Source organism: Nycticebus coucang, chromosome 22 (assembly GCF_027406575.1).
Source record: "Nycticebus coucang isolate mNycCou1 chromosome 22, mNycCou1.pri, whole genome shotgun sequence".
Classification (NCBI taxonomy): domain Eukaryota; kingdom Metazoa; phylum Chordata; class Mammalia; order Primates; family Lorisidae; genus Nycticebus; species Nycticebus coucang.
Window position 1 is genome coordinate 18,665,163 of NC_069801.1, and position 19,340 is coordinate 18,684,502.

Below are 19,340 nucleotides of genomic sequence, written 5' to 3' on the forward strand. Positions count from 1 at the left end.
TTTTCCATTTGCAAAATCCGCACAACAATGTCCCATTGCCTCCTCAGGCTTCTGAGACAATCAGTCAAGACTGTGAGTTAAAGTGTTTTGTAAACAAAAAAGAAAGCACTAAAAAGAGGTAAATGTATTTCTATTGTGCATAAGGCAGAGAAAGTGAGGAGTGGTGACAGGAAGAGAAAGGGGAGCAGGGTGAGCTGGAAGGAGTTAGGGGAGAGTGGAAGGAGGAGGATGGCAGGGGGTAGAGGCTGGAAGGAGGGCGAAGGGAGGAGGAGGGGGAGGCGTGCAGTATCCCCCGGGGTTAGGAGCTCTGGATACTCGGTCGCACACTTAGTGCAGTCTACAGCTCAGCCACCCACTGGCCGCCTCCCCTCCAGCAATTAAGCACAAGGAAGCTCCCCCTCCTCCATAAAGTGGGGGATAACAATATCCGGTTCGCTGGGTACTGCGAGGTGAAGTGAGGTGAAGCTCGCCAAGCACTTGGCGCCGTGCGCATAGTAACGGGCCCTGGGTAAATGTTAATAATGTTCCTATGAAATACTCCTGTAACTGTCAATACGCGACCCGTAGGAAAAGGAGATTTCTGGTCGCGGTGGAAAACAATAAGGTCATCAAAGGCCTTGCATGGAGAGAGGGCGACAGTCCAGGCTCCCTACCGGCAGGGAACCGGAGTCCGGAAGGAGTGGGCGGAGTGCGCGCGCCCCGGACGCCCCCGCCCCGCCCCGCCCCGCCGCGCCGCGCGCCCCCGCCCCCCGGCCGGCCTCGGGCGCCTGCGCCGGACGCGGAGGGGGCGGGGCGCGCGGGGGCGGGAGCGCGCGCGGCGCCGGCAGCCTTGCTCTGTCCGGACGCCGCCCGCGTCCCCGCCGAGGGTGCTGCTCCCGCCGGCGTCGAGGGCGTGGCGGCCAAACTGCGAGCGTCTGGCGCTGCTCTGGACTCCGCCTCGGGCCCAGCCGCCTCGGAGTCCGGCTCCGGGTACCCCTGTCTGGCCGCCGGGCCGCTCCGCTCCCTCGAGCTTCCGTCCTGCGGGGCAGGGCGCGCAGGTGAGTCTCCCTCACAGGGCGGGGCTGGCGCCCGGCGTCTCGCAGCCCGTTTGCGGGCGACAGAGGTGGGACACCAGGCGGGGGCAAAAAGTAAAAAAAAAAAAAAGCCGCCCAGAGCTGCCGGGAGGGGTGGACTCCCGAGAGCCGAGACCCCGCCTCCCGCCCCGGCCCGGGTGGCACCCAGGGTCTTCTCTGGCACCTCCAGGGTGGTGTCCTGGAAAACAAAACCAAAATTTAAAAATAAAAAAGGTTTCCTCCTCCACCAGCAACAGTTCTCTCCTACCAACTGTTTGACTTTTGACAAGCTAATAGGCCCAACCCACCCTTGAAGGCAGGACAGGTGCAGTCAGGGACAGCCTGGAAGGGGGAAGCCCCTTCTCTCTCGCCCTTTCCCCCACGATGCTCGGAGAACCATCGCGGAGTTAGTCCCTAACTTCTTCACACTTGTTTATCTGCTTCCCGTCCGCTGCTGGGACAGGTAGTGAGCTACAGAGGTCTGTTTCCAGGTTGCTTGGTGCCTCTTCCGAGCAAAATCTGATCATCTCCTTTAAAGATTAGGATTCTGGAGTAGGAAGCAGTTCGACTTCGTGTTTCAGATACAAACTAGGATTAAAGTGATGGTCTGCTGGAGTGCTCAAAACCAAAAATACCCGCTCGCCCATACTGAAAGCTACCTAGTACACCCAATTTATTCGAACTTTTCATAAACATCTCCGAAGGGCTGTTCGGCAAGAGAAGCCACCGATTTGTCTGTATCTGTGATTACCTGTGACTTAAGACTGTTTCATTAGCTTTGGTTCAATATGGTAAACTGTGTAAGCATATAACAATATTCAGAATCTAGCTATTTGTGCATCAAGACAAATTTGTTGGTTTCGGTGGGAGTTTGTACTGGTATTCTAGAAATGGACTTTTTTATGCGTGAAGATATGAAAAACTTGAAAACTAAAGAGCCCTTTCTTTAGCCATGTCATCATCTTTACATTTTACTGCATTGGCAAGCCATTTCTTTTTCTTCTCTTCACCTGAGAGGAGATTTCGGTGCATTTAGGGGAAACAAGATTGTTCCTGCTATTGAAATGCAACATTTGTCAAGCTTTTAAATATGTGAACGATAGGGTAAGGAAATGAGAGATTTCATCTGGCTTTGGAGTTGTTGTTTGAAAGACTTAAACATCATGAAAAATATTGTGACTTGGAAGTCTGTTAAGAGCTTGAAGCCTGTGAAATAGTGGAAGCCCTGACGTTTAATACTGTTTTCTATTTAGACCTAAAAAAAAAAACAAAAAACAAATTGAAGGTGAAGGTTACACAGTGCTCTCCACTTTTTCCCTGGAAAGTAGAGGTTATAGTGAGAGGAAATGAGGTATATATAGCAAGAAAAGAGCTTCAGTCTTCTATATCTTTATTCCAATTCTTTTTTAAAGGTTGTTGTTTTCATAGTTTTGACAGTTGACTTTTGTTGTTTATTTCTGTTACCTATCTCATGCTAAGAAGTATCACTATTCCTGGTGTAGCAGGAACCTTGATAACAACAACAACAGGATCAATTCTAGATTATTTATAAAAACAGGGCTTACATTATAGAAATATACAAAATATGAAAATCCAATTTTCACTGCTTTTCTTTACTGTTGCACCAAATTCTTTTTCTTACCATACTACTAAAAAATATAAATAGTAGGATTCTACCTGTAAGTGGTGAATTAGCAGAGAGTAGGAGATAGGGGCTTCATGGTAGCCCTTCAGACCTCCACATTGACCATCCTGTTTATGCCTTTTTAAAAATTTAGTCAAAATTTATAATTTAGAAGTAATAAATTTTTATTTTATTTTATTATTAAATCATAGCTGTGTACATTAATGCGATCATGGGGCACCTAGAAGTAATAAATTTAGCAGTTCAAAGCATCTGTAAGTGTTTGTTTTATATATGAGAGAACCAGTATGGAGAAGCCAAGTGATTTTTCCAAGGTTATTCAGTAGGGCACCCGGAGAGCTGGAAATAGAGCACTTGTTTGCGTCCAGCATTGCTCAGTAGCATCAAAAAATTTAAAAATGCATCTAGGGAAGCATATTCTTTTGAAGAATTATTTTTTTAAAAAAATGGCAGAGGAGAATTTACCTTTTCCTGATTAGAACAGAAAATGCAAGCTCAACTCCATGTGCTTGACATTTTGCCTTGATGGATTACTTTTGTCAAAGGGCTTGTTCTAGCAGAGCAGATGGTCATGCTACTTGGAGTTTTCCACTCATTTGATGTTTCCATGAAGAAACAATTTGCCAGAAGCCAGCGGCAGCTACAGTTGCGCTAGAGATGATACTAAACCCTGATTAGCACAGACCTTTGCTTACAGAAGCTGGTGCATATTGGTTCAGCCTTTTCTGTTGGGCCAGTCTTGGTTATTAGCGGGGAACAGCTTCATTTGCTGATAGTTGGAGTAGGGCAAAGTTGGCAGTGCCTCCACTAGTAACAGCTTAGCAATATACTTTTCTGCCCTCGTGAAAATGAGGTGAGTTGCCTTATATGTTTTCTTTACGTATTTCTCTATTCAAATTTAACTGCATTTATCATGTCAGAAAATTATGAAGTTGGTCACAGTGTTAAACTGTATCTGAATAATCTTTGAGACTTGGCTTTAGCAAAAAAACCATCACATGAATGATAATGTCTCATACTATATGTGTTGTATTATGAAGTAAAATTCTGTAAGGTCTGCAGAAAGGCAGCATAGCCTTTTTCACCTCCCTCTGTTTTTAAATCTTGAGATGTTTTTATTCTGGAATCATATTACTACCTCCAGTGATTGCTCTAGAGCTCATTTTATTGACACATCTGATACTGAATAGTTTTCTTGAAATGATATACAGTGGGTTAGTTTTTGTAGCTTGGAACTAGATTATTTGGGTATGGTTTTTTCTCATTTTATTGTGTTAATATCAATTCTACCAGTGATTCAGATATTCTCGGGGTCCTGTCAGCCCCACATGGCATTAACATAGATTGTGTCTATAAAAAATAATTCCTGAGCACTAACTATATGCAAAGCATTATTCTGAGCACTTAGCATGTATTCTCACATTAATCTTTCTAATATCCTTATTGGGTAGGGATTATTATTATTCCCATCTTATAGTTAGGAAAACAAAAAGAAACACTAAGTAATTTACCTAATAGTTCTGGGGAAGCCAGAATTCAAATCTAGGAAGTCTGATCGTGGAGCCTGAACCTTTCTGGGGTACATAGAAGGACTGTTCATACTTACTTGCGGTTACTGCGGTTACATTGCGGTTATTTCAGCAATGCATCCTTTTTTTTTTTTAAGTTTATTTAAATACATAGCAGTGTATATGTGAAGAAAACGTAGCAATGCTGTAAAGATTATTGAAATATCTTGAAATAAAAGGCAAATAATTTAATAATATAAAGCATTTGAAGGCAAAAAAGCTATATAGGACATTATTGGGATAACCAGCTAATTTGAATATAGATTATGAATTAGATAACAGTATTTTGTCACTGTTAAATTTCCTATCTTTGATAATGATATTGTGGGTTATGTAAGAAAATTATCTTGTTCTTATTAAAGTATTTGGAAGTAAAGGTAGACAACATCTTATTTTCTAGTAGGTTAAAAGTAGACTACATCTTACTTTAAAAAATACACATATAAAAATAGAGAATGTTAAAGCAAATGAACAAGATACAAGTGATTGGTAACTGGGTAAAGGATACGGCAAACACGGGTTCCTTGCACTGTTCGTCTGACTTACATCTGAAGCTATGTAGGTCGAAAGAAAAAGGTACACAAAATTGAAGGTAGAAAACAGGAAATGAAGGTGTAACATTCTAAGAATTTTTTTTAAGTCAAGTGAAGGATTGTTTCCTGTATTCTCTCTCTCGTTTTTAAGAGTTAGAGAAGGAAACTTGAAAAACAAAAAATCCTGTCAAAAATATGTTGCTTTTCTCAAAATTCCAAATCTAGCCATTCAGAGCTCCCCAACTTGCCAACCTCCAAAAAACCAGACCTGGTATTTTCCTTACCTCTTTTTAGAGGGTAGGGAAGAAGGGGATATAAACACTAGTGCCTCTGGACAGCCCATTTTTAGTGATACTAAAAGTTAAATTGAATCAGTTTTACGATTTTCCTGCCTAAAAGCCTTCAGTGACGTGCTGGTACTGACTGGTTTAACGTCAGAATTCTGTACCCCTCTTTTCATGGCAGCCTGGCCCAGATACACCTTTCTGCCTTTGTCTCATGCCACCCCCACCAGGCACCTTGCATGGCAGCCACACAGCTCGTGAGGCCTTTGTACATACGGATCTTTTTGTCTTCCTGCTTTTGTTCGTACACTGTTGGCTTTGTCTGGAATCCTCACATTCTCTTCCTGCCGAAACTTTATTCATCCTTAAAGTCTCACCATAACCTCTTTTGGGAATCTGTCTCTAATCCCATGCAGAATTAAATTTTCCTTTGTGCTGACATACCAGTCGGGTAATCACAATGCTGTCTGCTTTTATTCAGCAGTCCTTGTTATAAAGTATGTACTGGGAGCTGGAAACCATGCCAGGACCTAGAGATTCAAAGACACTCACAGTCTGGGAGGTAGGAATCACTTATAAACAACAGCCATAATGTAAGTATGTAACAGAAGGATAAACAAAGTGTTGTTAAGAACTACAGAGTCTACCTGACAATTTATCCTTGAAGAAAAGATTGTTATGAAAGCCTCAGTGAGATATAATACCATCCTTTCTCCTAACATTCACTTCCAGATTGGAGATTTCTGGCACAATAATGAAAGGGATAAATTAAAAACAATTGTATGATAGTATCTGGGGGCTACCCAGGTAGATATGTTTGATAGAAAACTGAAAATACGGGCCGCGCCTGTGGCTCAGTGAGTAGGGCGCTGGCCCCATATACCCAGGGTGGCGGGTTCAAACCCGACCCTGGCCAAACTGCAACAAGAAAATAGCCAGTGTGGTGGCAGGTGCCTGTAGTCCCAGCTACTCGGGAAGCTGAGGCAAGAGAATCGCCTAAGCCCAGGAGTTGGAGGTTGCTGTGAGCTGTGTGATGCCATCGCACTCTACCAAGGGCGATAAAGTGAGACTCTGTCTCTGCAAAAAAGAAAAGAAAAACTGAAAATACAAGACTAGAATTTGGGAGAGAAGTTGAGTCTCAGTACATGGATTTGTAAGTAGTCGTATAGATCAGTGATTTTCAGTGTATGTAAGCAGGAACGACCAAGAGGCAGAGTCTCTTGGGGACGTGGTATCTTTTCTATACTACCCATCCTCTTGATTGCGCAAGGTTCTGCTCTTCTCCTTCAGCTGTGGTGACATCCTTCCTGGCTTAGGAATTATTGTGTGAAATGAGAGACAGCATTGACACACGTGTGTATGTGTGAGCCAAAGGGACGCAGAAACTAAGTTGAGAACAACTGGTGGTTCAGCAGTTAAAGGCTCCAGTGTGGATGAAACCACCCAGGAGAGTAAGATAAGGAAGAGGATGAGGATGAAACCTCAAAGAGACCAAGTTTCAAATGGGGACTAAACAAAGAGGAACCAATGAAAAAACAGAGTTGGTGGGTGAGGAAGAACCAGGAAGGGCCAAGACCCAGAAGGCCAAGGCACAGAGAGGTCTGAGAATGAATGAAAGGGGCAGCTGAGACCTGAAATTAGGTTCCAACAGGTACACCTGGGTGATACCCCAGATGCAGCTCCAGACCCCTGTGATAAAGCAAGTCACGTGAATTTTTTCGTTTCCCCATACAAATAAAAATTCTGTTCCCACTGTCCTGTAATCTCAAGTGTGCAAAAACATTATGTCTAAAACAACAACATATATACTTTAATTTAAAAATACTTCATTGCTAAAAAATACTATCATCTGAGCCATCAGTGAGTTGTAATCTTTTTGCTGGTAGAGGGCTTGCCTAGATGTGGATGGCTGTAGACTGTCAGTGTGGTGGTTGCGATGGTTGAGATGGCTGTGGAAATTTCTTAAAATAAGACTATGAAGTTTGACCCTTTGGTTGGTTCTTCCTTTCACAAAAGTTTTCTCTGTAGCATGCAGTACTGTTTAATAAACATTCTACCCACAGTAGAACTTCTTTCAAAATGCTTCTTTCAAGTGCTTGCTTTGGCAGCACACATACTAAAATTGGAACAATGCAGACAAGATGACACGCAAATTCATGAAGCATTCCATATTTTTTGCCAGTGTAGTCAATACTAATATGAAACCAGCAAATGAACAGCTGCACTTTCACACAAGAGAAAAACATGACTAAATCTAAACGGGGAGATGGGGCTTGGTGCCTGTTGCTCAGTGGTTAGGGCGCTGGCCACATATACCAGGGCTGGTGGGTTTGAACCTTGCCCAGGCCTGCTAAACAACAATGATAACTACAACAAGAAAAAATAGCCGGGGGTTGTGGCGGGCACCTGTAGCCTAGGGAGGCTGAGGCTAGGGAATCGCTTAAGCCTAAGAGTTTGAGGTTGCCGTGAACTGTGACACCACGGCTACTGATGGCAAAATAGTGAGACAAAAAAAAAAAAAATAAACAAATGGGTTGCTACCCCCTCACGTACACATATAAGGATATATAGCATACCTCCTGGGTGAAGGGCTCAACTACAACTTGGACTCTACCTAACAAATGCAAACAATATAAACTAATGTTTTGTACACTTAGATCAGTCTGAAATTTGAAAGAAATAGGAGTCAATCCTTTGAACCTCTGCTTTGTCGACTGTGTGTGATATTCTAAATCTTTTGTTGTTGTTTTAATGATGTTCACAGCATCTTCACCAGGAGTAGCTTCCATCTCAAGAAACCACTTTCTTTACTCATGTATAAGAAGCAATTCCTCCTCTATTCAAGTTTTATCATGAGATTGCAACAATTCAGCCACATCTTCAGGCTCTCCTTCTAATTCTAGTTTTCTTGCTATTTCCTTCATATCTGCAGTTCCTTCCTCCATTGAAGACTTGAACCCCTCAAAGTCATCCATGAGGGTTGGTTACTTCTTCCAAAATCTCATTAATGTTGATTGTTGGATCTCCTCCAATGAATCATGAAATACTCTTAATGGCATCAAGAATGCAAATCCTTTTCAGAAGGTTTTCAGTTTACTTTGCCCAGCTCTATCAGAGGAATCACTGGAAGAGCTATGGCAGCTATAGCCTTATACAGAGTATGTCTTAAGTAATAAGACTTGAAAGTCATAATCCTTGAACCATGGGCTGAAGAATTGTTGTATTAGTGGGTCTGAAAAGAATATTAATCATCTTCTACATCTCCATCAGAGCTTTGGGTGACCTGGTGCATTGTAAGTGAACAGTAGGAATCTTCTTCTTCTTCTTCATTTTTTTTTTTTTTTTTTTTTTCCTGCAGTTTTGGCTGGGGCTGGGCTTGGACCCGCCACCCCTGGTGTGTGGGGCCGACACCCTACTCCTTGAGCCACAGGTGCCACCCCAGTAAGGAGTCTTCTGAGCAGTAGGTCTCAACAGTGGGCTTAAAATATTCAGTAAACCATGCTGTAAACAGATGTACTGTCATCCAGGCTTTGTTCTTCTCATTTTTAGAGCGTAGGCAGAGCAAATTTAGCATAATTCTTTAAGGCCATAGGATTGTTGGAATGGTGTCAAAGCATTGGCTTCAGCTTAAAATCATTGGCTGCATTAGCCCCTAGTAAGAGTCAGTCTGTCCTTGCCAAGCATTGACTTCTCTCTATCTGTGAAAATCCTAGCTGGTGTCTTCATCTACATTGAACACCTGTTGTGTAGTGTAGCCACCTTTGTCAGTGATTTTAGTTAGATCTTCTGGATAACTTGCACCTTGCACTCATGTCATGGAGATGGCTCCTTTCCTTAAACCTCTTGAGCCAACCCGTGCTAGCTTCAAACTTTTCTTCTACATTTTACTTCTCTCAGCCTTCATAGAATTAAAGAGAGTCAGCACCTTGCTCTGGATTAGGCTTTGGCTTATGGGAATGTGGCTGGTTTGATCTTTTATCCAGAACCCTGAAATGTTCTCCACCTCAGCAACAAAGCTGCTTTGCTTTGTTCACACAAGTTCATGTGTTCTCTGGAGTAGCACTTTCAATCTGCTACAAGAACTTTTCCTTTGTGTTCACAACTTGGCTAAAAGTTTGGTGCAAAACTCCTAGCTTTGGAGCCTATTTTGACTTTCAAAATGCCTTCCTCACTAAGCTTAATCATTGCTAGATTTTGATTTAAAGTGAAAGATGTATGACTCTTCCTTTCAGTTGAACACTTGTAGGCCACTGTAGGGTTGTGAATAGGCCTGATTTCAATATTGTTGTGTCTGAGGGAGTAGGGAGGCCTGAGGAGCAGGAGAGAGACAAGGAGTGACTGGTCGGTGAAGTAGTGAGCACACACACGTTTATCAATTAAGTTCTCTGTTTATATTGGTATAGTTCATGGTGCTCCAAAACAATTACAACAGTAACACCAAAGATCAGTAATCACAGATCATCATAACACATGCAACAGTAATGGAAAATTTGATATATTGTTGAATTACAGAATGTGACAGAGACCCAAAAATGGCAGGGTTGCGACAAACCTTCTGGTCGTAAAAAACACAATTATCTACGAAGGGCAATAAAGTAATGTGTTAGAAAACTACTGCTGTCCATACCGAGGGCAGCCATAGCCAGAAGATGGTGGCTGAAACTTAACTACGCTGAATTCAGGGGTGGCTGGAGTCAAGGAAGGTCACATGCAGGTCCTAGGAAGTTGGTAGGAAAGGTGAAGGAGAAATGGAGAGGTACAGTGGGGATAATGGCACAGGGTCCTCTAGGGGAGTGGAGTAGTCAGCACAGTCCAGAATAAATTTGTGCTTTGCTGGGAGTTCCTTGTGGGTAACTCATCTTACTCGTCTAGTATCCTCCAGTACCAAGCAGGAGGCGCTCCGCCTATGTTTATAAGGACAAGTAAGGATTTCACTTTTTAGAATTAGTCTTGACTGATACAGTAGAATAACAAAAATCACTGTTTTTATCCTGTAATTACTACTCTGCAGTGTATTCCTGTGGACTTGTGTTCTTTAAAATAAAAGGGAAAATCACAAATTAGATACTCTTGAGGTGGTAATAATTATGATCACTTAAATTATCCTGTGCTTGGCAGGTATTTCTTAAATTCTGTGTCAGCATCTTGGAATGTGTCATGTCCAAGGTGCTGACCTTGGTGGGTGTGACGTGGCCGTGAACACAAATGGTCCCTATGTAACAGATTGTTTTGTTATTTTAATGGAGGGACACCGTCAGCTCCAGGAGTTTGACTTAAAATTAGTGATTTTTAAAAGTTCATTAAAAGGGCTAGGCGTGGTGGCTCACACATGTAATCCTACCACTTTGGGAAGCCAAGGCAGAGGATTGCTTGAGGCCAGGAGTTCAAGACCAACCTGGACAATAGTGAGACCCCGTCTCTACTAAAAATGGAAAAATTAGCTGGGCATTGTGGAGTACATCTGTAGTTCAGCTACTCTATCTGTTTCTTGGTATATTCACTTGTATGTATCATTCTTTTTGTTTATTTGAGACAAAGTCTCAAGCTTAGCTTACAGCAATCTCCAACTCTTGGACTCAAGCAGTCCTCCTGCCTCAGTTTTTCTGTTTTTAGTAGAGACGGGATCTCACTTTTGCTCAGTCTGGTCTCAAACTCCTGAGCTCAAGCCATCCACCCGCCTCGGCCTCCCAGAGTGCTAGGATGTATTATGCTGTTTAAAAGTAAATGTCGTAATGCCTGGCATGGTGGTTCATGCCTGTGATTCTAGCACTCTGGGAGCCAAGGCAGGTGGATCATCTGAGCTCAAAAGTTCCAGACCAGCCTGAGCTGTCTTTAAAAATAACCAGGCAGGGCAGCACCTGTGGCTCAAAAGAGTAGGGTGCCGGCCCCATATACCGGAGGTGGTGGGTTCAAACCCGGCCCCGGCCAAAAACTGCAAAAAAAAAAAAAATAATAATAACCAGGCATTGTGGCAGGTGCCTGTATTCGGAGCTACTCAGAAGGCTAAGGCAAGAGGATCGCTTGCACTCAAGGGTTTGAGATTGCTGTGTGCCATGATGCCACGGCATTTTGCCCAGGGTGACAAAATAAGACTGTATCTAAATAAATAAATACATACATATTCAGGAAAGGGACCTTTTAAATTGTCTTCTATGTTAATTTTTTTTTTTTTTTGAGACAAGAGTCTCTATGTCGCCTTCAGTAGAGTGCTGTAGCATCACGGCTCACAGCAACAGCAACCTCCAACTCTTGGGCTTAAGCGATTCTCTTGCCTCAGCCTCCCAAGTAGCTGGGACAACAGGTGCCCACTACAACTCCCAGCTATTTATTTTGTTGTCTTCGTTGCTGTTTAGCAGGTCCAGGCTGGGGTCGAACCTGCCAGCCCCAGTGTATGTGGCCGGCACCCTAACCACTGAGCTACAGGCGCTGAGCCAGTTAAATTTTTACATACTGTAGACGTTTTTAATAATAACAAAGGCCAAGTTTATGGATAACTTTTGATTCTGTGAAGCTTAATTCTTTGGGAGTATATTCAAAAAGAACAAATTGGTGAAGAAAGGTAAAATCAGCTCATCACAGACCATATTTCAGGGTGCAGATGGTGAGTGGATCTGTGTGGGTTTTACTCTGCGATGCCAGTTTCAATGTTGTAGACCTAAAACCCAAAACAAATATGTGAAGGCCATTCTGGTTCATATTTTTCTTTTTAATGCTTGAAAACTAGTGTACATATTGATGCTGTCTTATTTTATATTATCCCCTCCGGAAAACTTTTTGCATTTTTTTCTTAGTATATCATTGCCAGTGAAATATTATGTAAAATATGCTAAGCAAATCAAATTGGTGTATATAGAATTCATTTATGAGGGTTGTAGTGAGTTGATTTAAATGCCGATTTATCTTCTCTAAATAAAATTGCTTCATGTGATGAGTTTCTGTCTTGAGAACGTGATTGATTGGAACATTATTGGAGTCTTCAAAATTTTATCTGTGTTGTTTTCTTTTCTTAACAATAGTTGCCTAATACACATCCTTCTTTTAACAGGATAATGTTAAGGGACACTATGAAATCTTGGAATGACAGCCAATCAGATCTCTGTAGCAGTGACCAAGAAGAGGAAGAAGAGATGATTTTTGGTGAAAATGAAGATGATTTAGAAGAGATGATGGATTTAAGTGATCTGCCTACCTCACTTTTTGCTTGCAGTGTCCATGAAGCAGTGTTCGAGGTGCAGGAGCAGAAGGTAAGCACATATCCTCCTTTGGCCTGCACCAGTAGCATGTTGAATGTACGTGGATTTGGGGAAACAGAGTTTTACTGGCCCCTGACAAATGAAACACAGAAAGTGCATGTCCACCTTGAGGTATTGCTGCAGCATCTTTGTTGTATTTTAGAAAGTCTGCGACAGGAAATACTTGAAAAACAGTTCTCCACAAAGATTTTAAGAAGCTCTGCTTTTAGTGAACCCTGAATCAAGTCTTATTAAATCACATTCATTTTTTCATTTATTTTTGGAGTTATAGTTAAAGAAAAGCTTGTAATATTTAACCTGTCTTCCTATTACTTGGAAGTACGTTCACAAAAAATTCGTCTTCTTCCTAGAGCTAATTATGTACAACCTATTAGGACTGTTTATGATTTTATTGTGACAAAATTAACATTTTTTCTATTATTTTCTACAAGTTCACTGGGGAAAAATGATTGAGTTTATTATTTTAAAGGTTATTCTCCTTTGGTTCATTAATTATTTACCTGGAAAGAGAGGCTTTTTGTGTGTGTGTCTGCACATGTGTTTCTGTCATGACCCCAGAAAAGCCTATAGGTCTTAGTTTTATGAAACTGAAATATTTCTGCCATTGGTATATATTTTCCATAGAATATTATCACCAGCCTTTAGTTTCCTGTCTGTGCACATGAATATTTTCCTTCTGGTGACTTTCTTGGAGCAGAACTTTCATGCAGTTTAACCCAGTACGTACTTAATCGCCTACAATGTGGGAGGCACTGTACCGGCTGTTTCAGGGGACAGGGCAGTAATCATACGGATTCTGCCTCACAGGATCTAGTCTAGTGGTAGGGATGACAAATAATTATGATATAAAATAGAATATTAACGCCTTATGAAAACACGTGAAAGTACACTGAGGTATCAAAGGGGGGGGATCAGTTGGAATAAGAGAGCTCCTGGGGAGATGGGATTGGACAAGAGCTGTGAGAGCAGGATAAGATTGTAGCAGGGAAGGGAAAGGGAATTTTGCCTGGAGGGGACAGAGCGAGCAAAAGAGCTAATCAGGAGGGTGTGGCCATGTCAGGAATAATAAGCAGTTCTCTGTGGCTGGTGCATAGGTATATGTGGCAGAAGTTAAGAGAAATCAGGTTGGAAGGTAGGTGTAGGGCCATCTTGCAAAGCACTGTGAATGTCAGGTTCAGGAGCTTGTCCTCCTAGGAGTGTCAATCAGAGCTCCACGTTAGGAAAATCAGCCCACAGCACCAGGAGCAGAGTGGTAGGAGGAGGTGCTAGAGCAGGGACCAGTAAGGAAGCTGTCCCAGTGGATGCCTGGAGGTGATGGACCCACATGTTGTCCATCATGTTGTCCGTCTCCCTCTCTGGACCCAGGGAGAGGGATACGGTTGCCAGTTTTGTGTCTTTGGAGGTAGTTCTCATTTCCCAAGTTCAGTCATAATTTAGAGATCCTGATATCATCCTTTCTAGTGTTCTCATACTTTTTAAGAGCTCTAAATTTTCCTGTTATAAATAAGTTGACCTTGTTTATTTGTTACTGTAAGAAACTAAACATATTTCCAATTTACCTTTCAATTATTTTCTTGGGAATTCTTTCAGGAAACCTCATAATCTTACCTGCTTCAAGTTTTTCTTTTTAGCCAGAGCCTGAGAAAATTTAAACTTGCTAAAGGGGTGAATTCTTGATGGTTTTTATTTTTAAAAACATTTGGGAGTTACATCTAATCTATCTAATCTAAATTTATGCCAGAAATCATCTCAACAGAAATCCTAGAGGCAACAGTTCAGTGGACTTCGTAGGGAATTTTATGTAACAATCTTAACAGTAATATCTGAAACTATAAAATATAAATTGCTTATGTTAATAAAGTTACCTGTAGATAAACTGGATTTAAAATGTGGGCAGAAATCAAATGTTGCCTTTATATTTTTCTTCTCACCGTCAGTATCTTATTCTGGAATCACCTATTTATTCAGGTCGTTCACATATATGCAAAAGCCAAAACAGATGCTTCTGATGGATTATAGGCAGAATAATCCTGATTGCAATTAAACACTTAATTTTTGAAAGAATTTTTTTTTCCTGACTTGAAAAGGTTTTTGTCTTTATAATCTAATTTCGGGAACAAGCTTTTACAGTCTTTGAATAGTGGAATAAAGAACATAGTTACATTATCATGTAAAGGTAAATCTTCATTTTAGTTTATTAGATTTTGGTTCTAGATATTCATCAGTATTTCTTATAATTCGTGTGCATATGGGTGAGATGATAAACTGTAAGAAAAGAAAGTGTAAGAAAAATAAACCAAGGAAGAGGCTTGTCTTTTGCTTCATATCTCCCCAGCAGCCGGGTCATTGATTTTGTGCATGTGCTCAGCTAACCAGCAGCTGTGTCGGGAGTGCCACAGGGTCACTACTTCATTTTTCTTTGACAGATTTGAATTTGCCCCAGTGCAGTTATATTTGTTTGTTTGTTGTTTTTAATCCCAGTTTTCCCTTTCTTAAAATAAGGAAAAATTAGTCTTCCTTCTGATTTGAACATGAGGAGTTTTCAAAATATAATTTAGGTTTTTATCATGTGAAAAATAGGATTGTTTGTCTTTTCTGCTGTAGGTCTGTGCGTTGGAAGGAACGCAGTAAATATTAATGGACAGCAAGATTCTACTTTGGTGGATACAGGATCCTGGGCTGGAAGTTGTTTTGTTTTAGTAGACCAAAGGTTGATGACCATCTTCTTCTGACTTGAAATGTTTCGGCTGAGAGATTGTTTCTCCCTTTGTAGGTGATGCTTTTCTTAGATCTGGCTGCTTGCAGAATTTTCTCCTTCGTCTTAACTTTGGCAAAGTAATCATAGTGTGTCTAGGAGATGCTTTATTTGGATTGAGTCTTGCTGGGGTTCTGAAACTGTCTACTATCTGAAGTTCTGTACCTCTTGCAATGCTTGTGAAATTCTCCTCCAAGATCTCTTGGAGTAGAGCATCTATACCTTTAGGACCATCCTTTTCTCCTTCCAGAATTCCTGTAATTTGTTTTCTTGAATGCTCTTCCTTGGAGTTACAGCTTGCTGAACTTCTTTCTTGGCTCAGCTCCCCACCTTTGGCTTCATAGAGTCCGATTCTGTCCAGTTTTTCTCCGTCTGGTCAGGAGCCTTTGCTGAGTGTTGCTACCAGTTGGCATCTTCCCAGAATCCAAGATTCTACTTAAGACTGACTTAAATAAAACTGTTCCTGGACCCGCTCACCATAGGATGTTCGATCTGAGTTGTTTTTCTGATGCCGATGGTGGGGATGTGTTAAGGCATCTCTGCTTGCTCTCCTAGTTGGTAGCACTGAGCATCTAATTGAGTTCCCAGTGCAGAGTAGCAGGTGTCAAGTGTCTGTTGAAGGAGCGGCTTCTGTAAGGTGGTTGTTGAGGGTTAGTGATTCAGTGCTATGATCAAGAAACAGAATTATGAGCCGGTGAGTAAAGTAGTGCATAGGGGATTTAATCTGAAATTATGCTCCCAGATACGCTGGCCTAAATTCCTTTCTGGTCTGTGTAATCATATGTACTATTTAAATCTTTTTATCAAAGATTTCATTCTGTATCCTCCATTTCAAAAACAATAGAAAATACTATTTAAGAAAAGCAAATGATATTTAGAGGTTAACTGAGTGAGCTAATCCTCTGGTTTTTAGGCTAACTCTGTTGTGGAGTGTTCTAGCACATCCTTTAATCCAGATAAAAGTAAAATCCTTTGAGGAAAGTGCTGTTTTAAACTTGAGATTTGAAAAAGAACATTCAAAGGAGGAATGTTTATGTTATGGCGAACTATTTTTAACAGAGCATGGAATGTCTTAAGGTCTCAGTAAATGTTTGTTTAACTGAATTTATAGTGCTCTTCTGGCCAAGAATTAGTAAAATTTAGTTAGCGTCAAGGCTTGATTAAATACTGGAGAATCATAGAAACTTAGAGCTAGAAAAGAAATCTGAGTCAAGTTTCTACAGCGGGTTTAGAGTCCTAGAGTAATTCAGCTTGCCAAGACTGATTTTTCACCTATACACTGAAAACTATAAAACATTGCTGAAAGGAATTAAAGAAGACAGAAATAAATGGGAAGACATTGTGTCCCTGGATTGGAAAACTTAATATTGTTAAGATATCGATACCACCCAAAGCAATCTACCGATTCAATTTCTATCAACATCTCAATGATGTTTTTTGCAGAAATAGAAAAACCTACCCTGCAATTGATATGGAATTTCAAGGGACTCCAAATAGCCAAAACAGTCTTGAAAATGAAGAACAAAGTTCGAGGATTCACACTTCTTGATTTCAAAACTTACTACAAAGCTCAGTAGTCAAAACAGTGTGGTACTAGTATAAAGACAAACATATAGACCAGTGGGATAGGATAGAGAGCCCAGAAATGAACCTTCATATAGTATATAGTCAAATTATTTTCTTTTTTTTTTGTAGAGACAGAGTCTCACTTTGTCACCCTCAGTAGGGTGCTGTGGCATCGCAGCTCACAGCAACCTCCAACTCCTGGGTTTAGGCGATTCTCTTGCCTCAGCCTCCCAAGTAGCTGGGACTACAGGCGCCCGGCACAACGCCCAGCTATTTTTTTGTTACAGTTTGGCCGGGGCCGGGTTTGAACCCATCACCCTTGGCATTTGGGGCTGGTGCCCTATTCACTGAGCCACAGGCGCCGCCCTATAGTCAAATGATTTTCGACAATGATGCCAAGACCTTTCAATGGGGCAAGGACAGTCCTTTCAACAACTGGTGCTGGGAAAAGTAGATATCTACATGCAGAGGATGAAGATGGACCTTTACTTTATATCAAATAAAAAATTGACTCCACTAGATCAAAGATGCCTGTAGTCCCAGCTACACAGGAGGCCTAGGTGGGAGGATTGTTTGAGCCCAAGAGTTCAAGACCAGCCTGGGCAACATAGTAGGACCCTGTCTCTTAAAAAAAAAAAAGAGGTGAATGTTACAACTAAAACTATAAAATTTTTAGAAGAAAATAGAAGGAGATGGCTCAGCACTGGTAGCACAGTGGTTATGGTGCCAGCCACATACACCTGGTCTGGCAGGTTTGAACCCAGTCTGGGCCAGCTAAACAACAATGATAATTGCAACAAAAACAAGCTGGGCCTTGTGGCGGGTACCTGTAGTCCCAGCTACCTGGGAGGCTGAGGCAAGAGAATCACTTAAGCCCAAGAGTTTGGGGTTGCTGTGAGCTATGACACCATTGCACTCTACCAGAGGGTGACATAGTGGGACTCTGTCTCAAAAAAAAAAAAAAAAGAAGAGGGAGAAAGCTTCATGATAGTAGATTTGGCAATGATTTCTTGGGTGTGACATCAAAACACAGGCAACAACAAAAAATAGATAAAATTAAACTTCATCAAAATTTAAAATGTACAGCAAAGGATACTATCAACAGAGTTTAAGGCTACCTATAGAATGAGAGAAAATATTTGCAAATCACATATCTGATAAAGGATTAATATCCAGGATATACAAAGAACTCCTAAAACTCAGCAACAACCCAATTGAAATATGGGCAAAGGACCTGAATAGATTTTTTTTTGAGACAGAGTCTCAAGCTGTTGCCCTGGATGGAGTGCTGTGATATCAGAGCTCACAGCAACCTCCAACTCTTGGGCTTAAGCAATTCTCTTGCCTCAGCCTCCCAAGTAGCTGGGACTACAGGCACCCACCACAACGCCTGGCTATTTTTTGCTTGTAATTGTCATTGTTACTTGGCAGACCCGGGCTGGATTCGAACCTGCCAGCTCTGGTGTATGTGGCTGGCACCCTAGCCACTGAGATACAGGCACCAAGCCTGCATAGATAATTCTTCAAAGATACATAAATGACCAATAAACTCAGCATCACTAATAGTTAAGGAAATACAAATCAGAACCACAGTGAGATACTGCTGTGCCCATTAGAATGGCTGTTATTGTGGAAAAAAAAAAAAAAAGAATACAAGTGTTGACAGGGATGTGAAAAAATTGGAACCTTCGTGCATTGCTGGTATAAAATGATAGAGCTCTGGGAGTTTCCTGCTGTTGTTGCAGCCATGGCTCTGCGCTACCCCATGGCCGTGGGTCTCAACAAGGGCCACAAGGTGACCAAGAACGTGAGCAAACCGAGGCACAGCCGCCGTCGCGGGTGCCTAACCAAACACACAAAGTTCGTGCGGGACATGATCCGAGAAGTGTGTGGCTTTGCCCCGTATGAACGGCGTGCCATGGAGCTGCTCAAGGTCTCCAAGGACAAACGGGCCCTCAAATTCATCAAGAAAAGAGTGGGGACACACATCCGTGCTAAAAGGAAGTGGGAGGAGCTGAGCAATGTCCTGGCCGCCATGAGGAAAGCAGCTGCCAAGAAGGACTGAAACCCCTCTGTGCACAATAAAACCTTTATAGATAAAAAAAATAAAATAGGGCGGTGCCTGTGGCTCAAGGAGTAGGGCGCTGGTCCCATATGCCGGAGGTGGCGGGTTCAAACCCAGCCCCGGCCAAAAAAAAAATAAATAAATAAAATAAAATGATAGAGCTCTTATAGAGAACAGTATGGCAGTTCCTTGGGAAATTAAACATAGAGTTGCAATAGGATCCACTAATTCTACTTCTGGAAACAAAATAATGGAAAGCAGGGCCTTGAACAAATACTGGAATACACGTGTTTGTAGAAGCATGATTCATAACAGCCCAATGTAGAAGCAACCCAGATGTTCACCATTTGATGCATAGATAAACAACATGTGATGTATACACACAGTGGAAGTATTACCCTTAAAAAAGAATAAATTCTCATAATGGTACAGCGTGAATGAACCTTGAAGACATTATACCAAGTAGTATAAGTCACTCACAAGAGGACAGAAACTCTGATTCCACTTTACATGAGGCACCTAGAGTTGTCATTTCATAGAGATAGAAAATAGAATATTGGTTGCTTAGAGGTAGGGAGTTTAATGGGTGGAGAGTTTGTTTGAGATGGCTATGGTCATA

The 19,340-nt window shown here is 41.6% G+C and overlaps 2 protein-coding genes across 2 annotated transcripts in view; both read left to right on the top strand.

Moving 5' to 3' along the window:
- The first annotated feature begins 804 nt into the window (after nucleotides 1-804).
- Nucleotides 805-19,340, top strand: part of RCAN3 (RCAN family member 3) — a 50,138-nt gene continuing 31,602 nt past the window's right edge. The window contains exons 1-2 of the mRNA XM_053576134.1: nucleotides 805-1,037; nucleotides 12,128-12,326. Coding sequence (XP_053432109.1) covers nucleotides 12,132-12,326 — 195 coding nt within the window. The 5' untranslated portion in view covers nucleotides 805-1,037; nucleotides 12,128-12,131. The remainder of the gene's footprint in view (nucleotides 1,038-12,127; nucleotides 12,327-19,340) is intronic.
- On the top strand, nucleotides 12,188-18,746 carry LOC128574981 (60S ribosomal protein L36-like). Its single transcript, XM_053576140.1, has 2 exons — nucleotides 12,188-12,326; nucleotides 18,402-18,746. The coding sequence occupies exon 2, from the start codon at nucleotides 18,404-18,406 to the stop codon at nucleotides 18,719-18,721; it is 318 nt and encodes a 105-aa protein (XP_053432115.1). The 5' UTR covers nucleotides 12,188-12,326; nucleotides 18,402-18,403; the 3' UTR covers nucleotides 18,722-18,746.

What these genes read in the sequence shown, in the direction of transcription:
- LOC128574981 (XM_053576140.1), top strand. Translation starts at nt 18,404, where the DNA reads ATGGCTCTGCGCTACCCCATGGCCGTGGGTCTCAACAAGGGCCACAAG.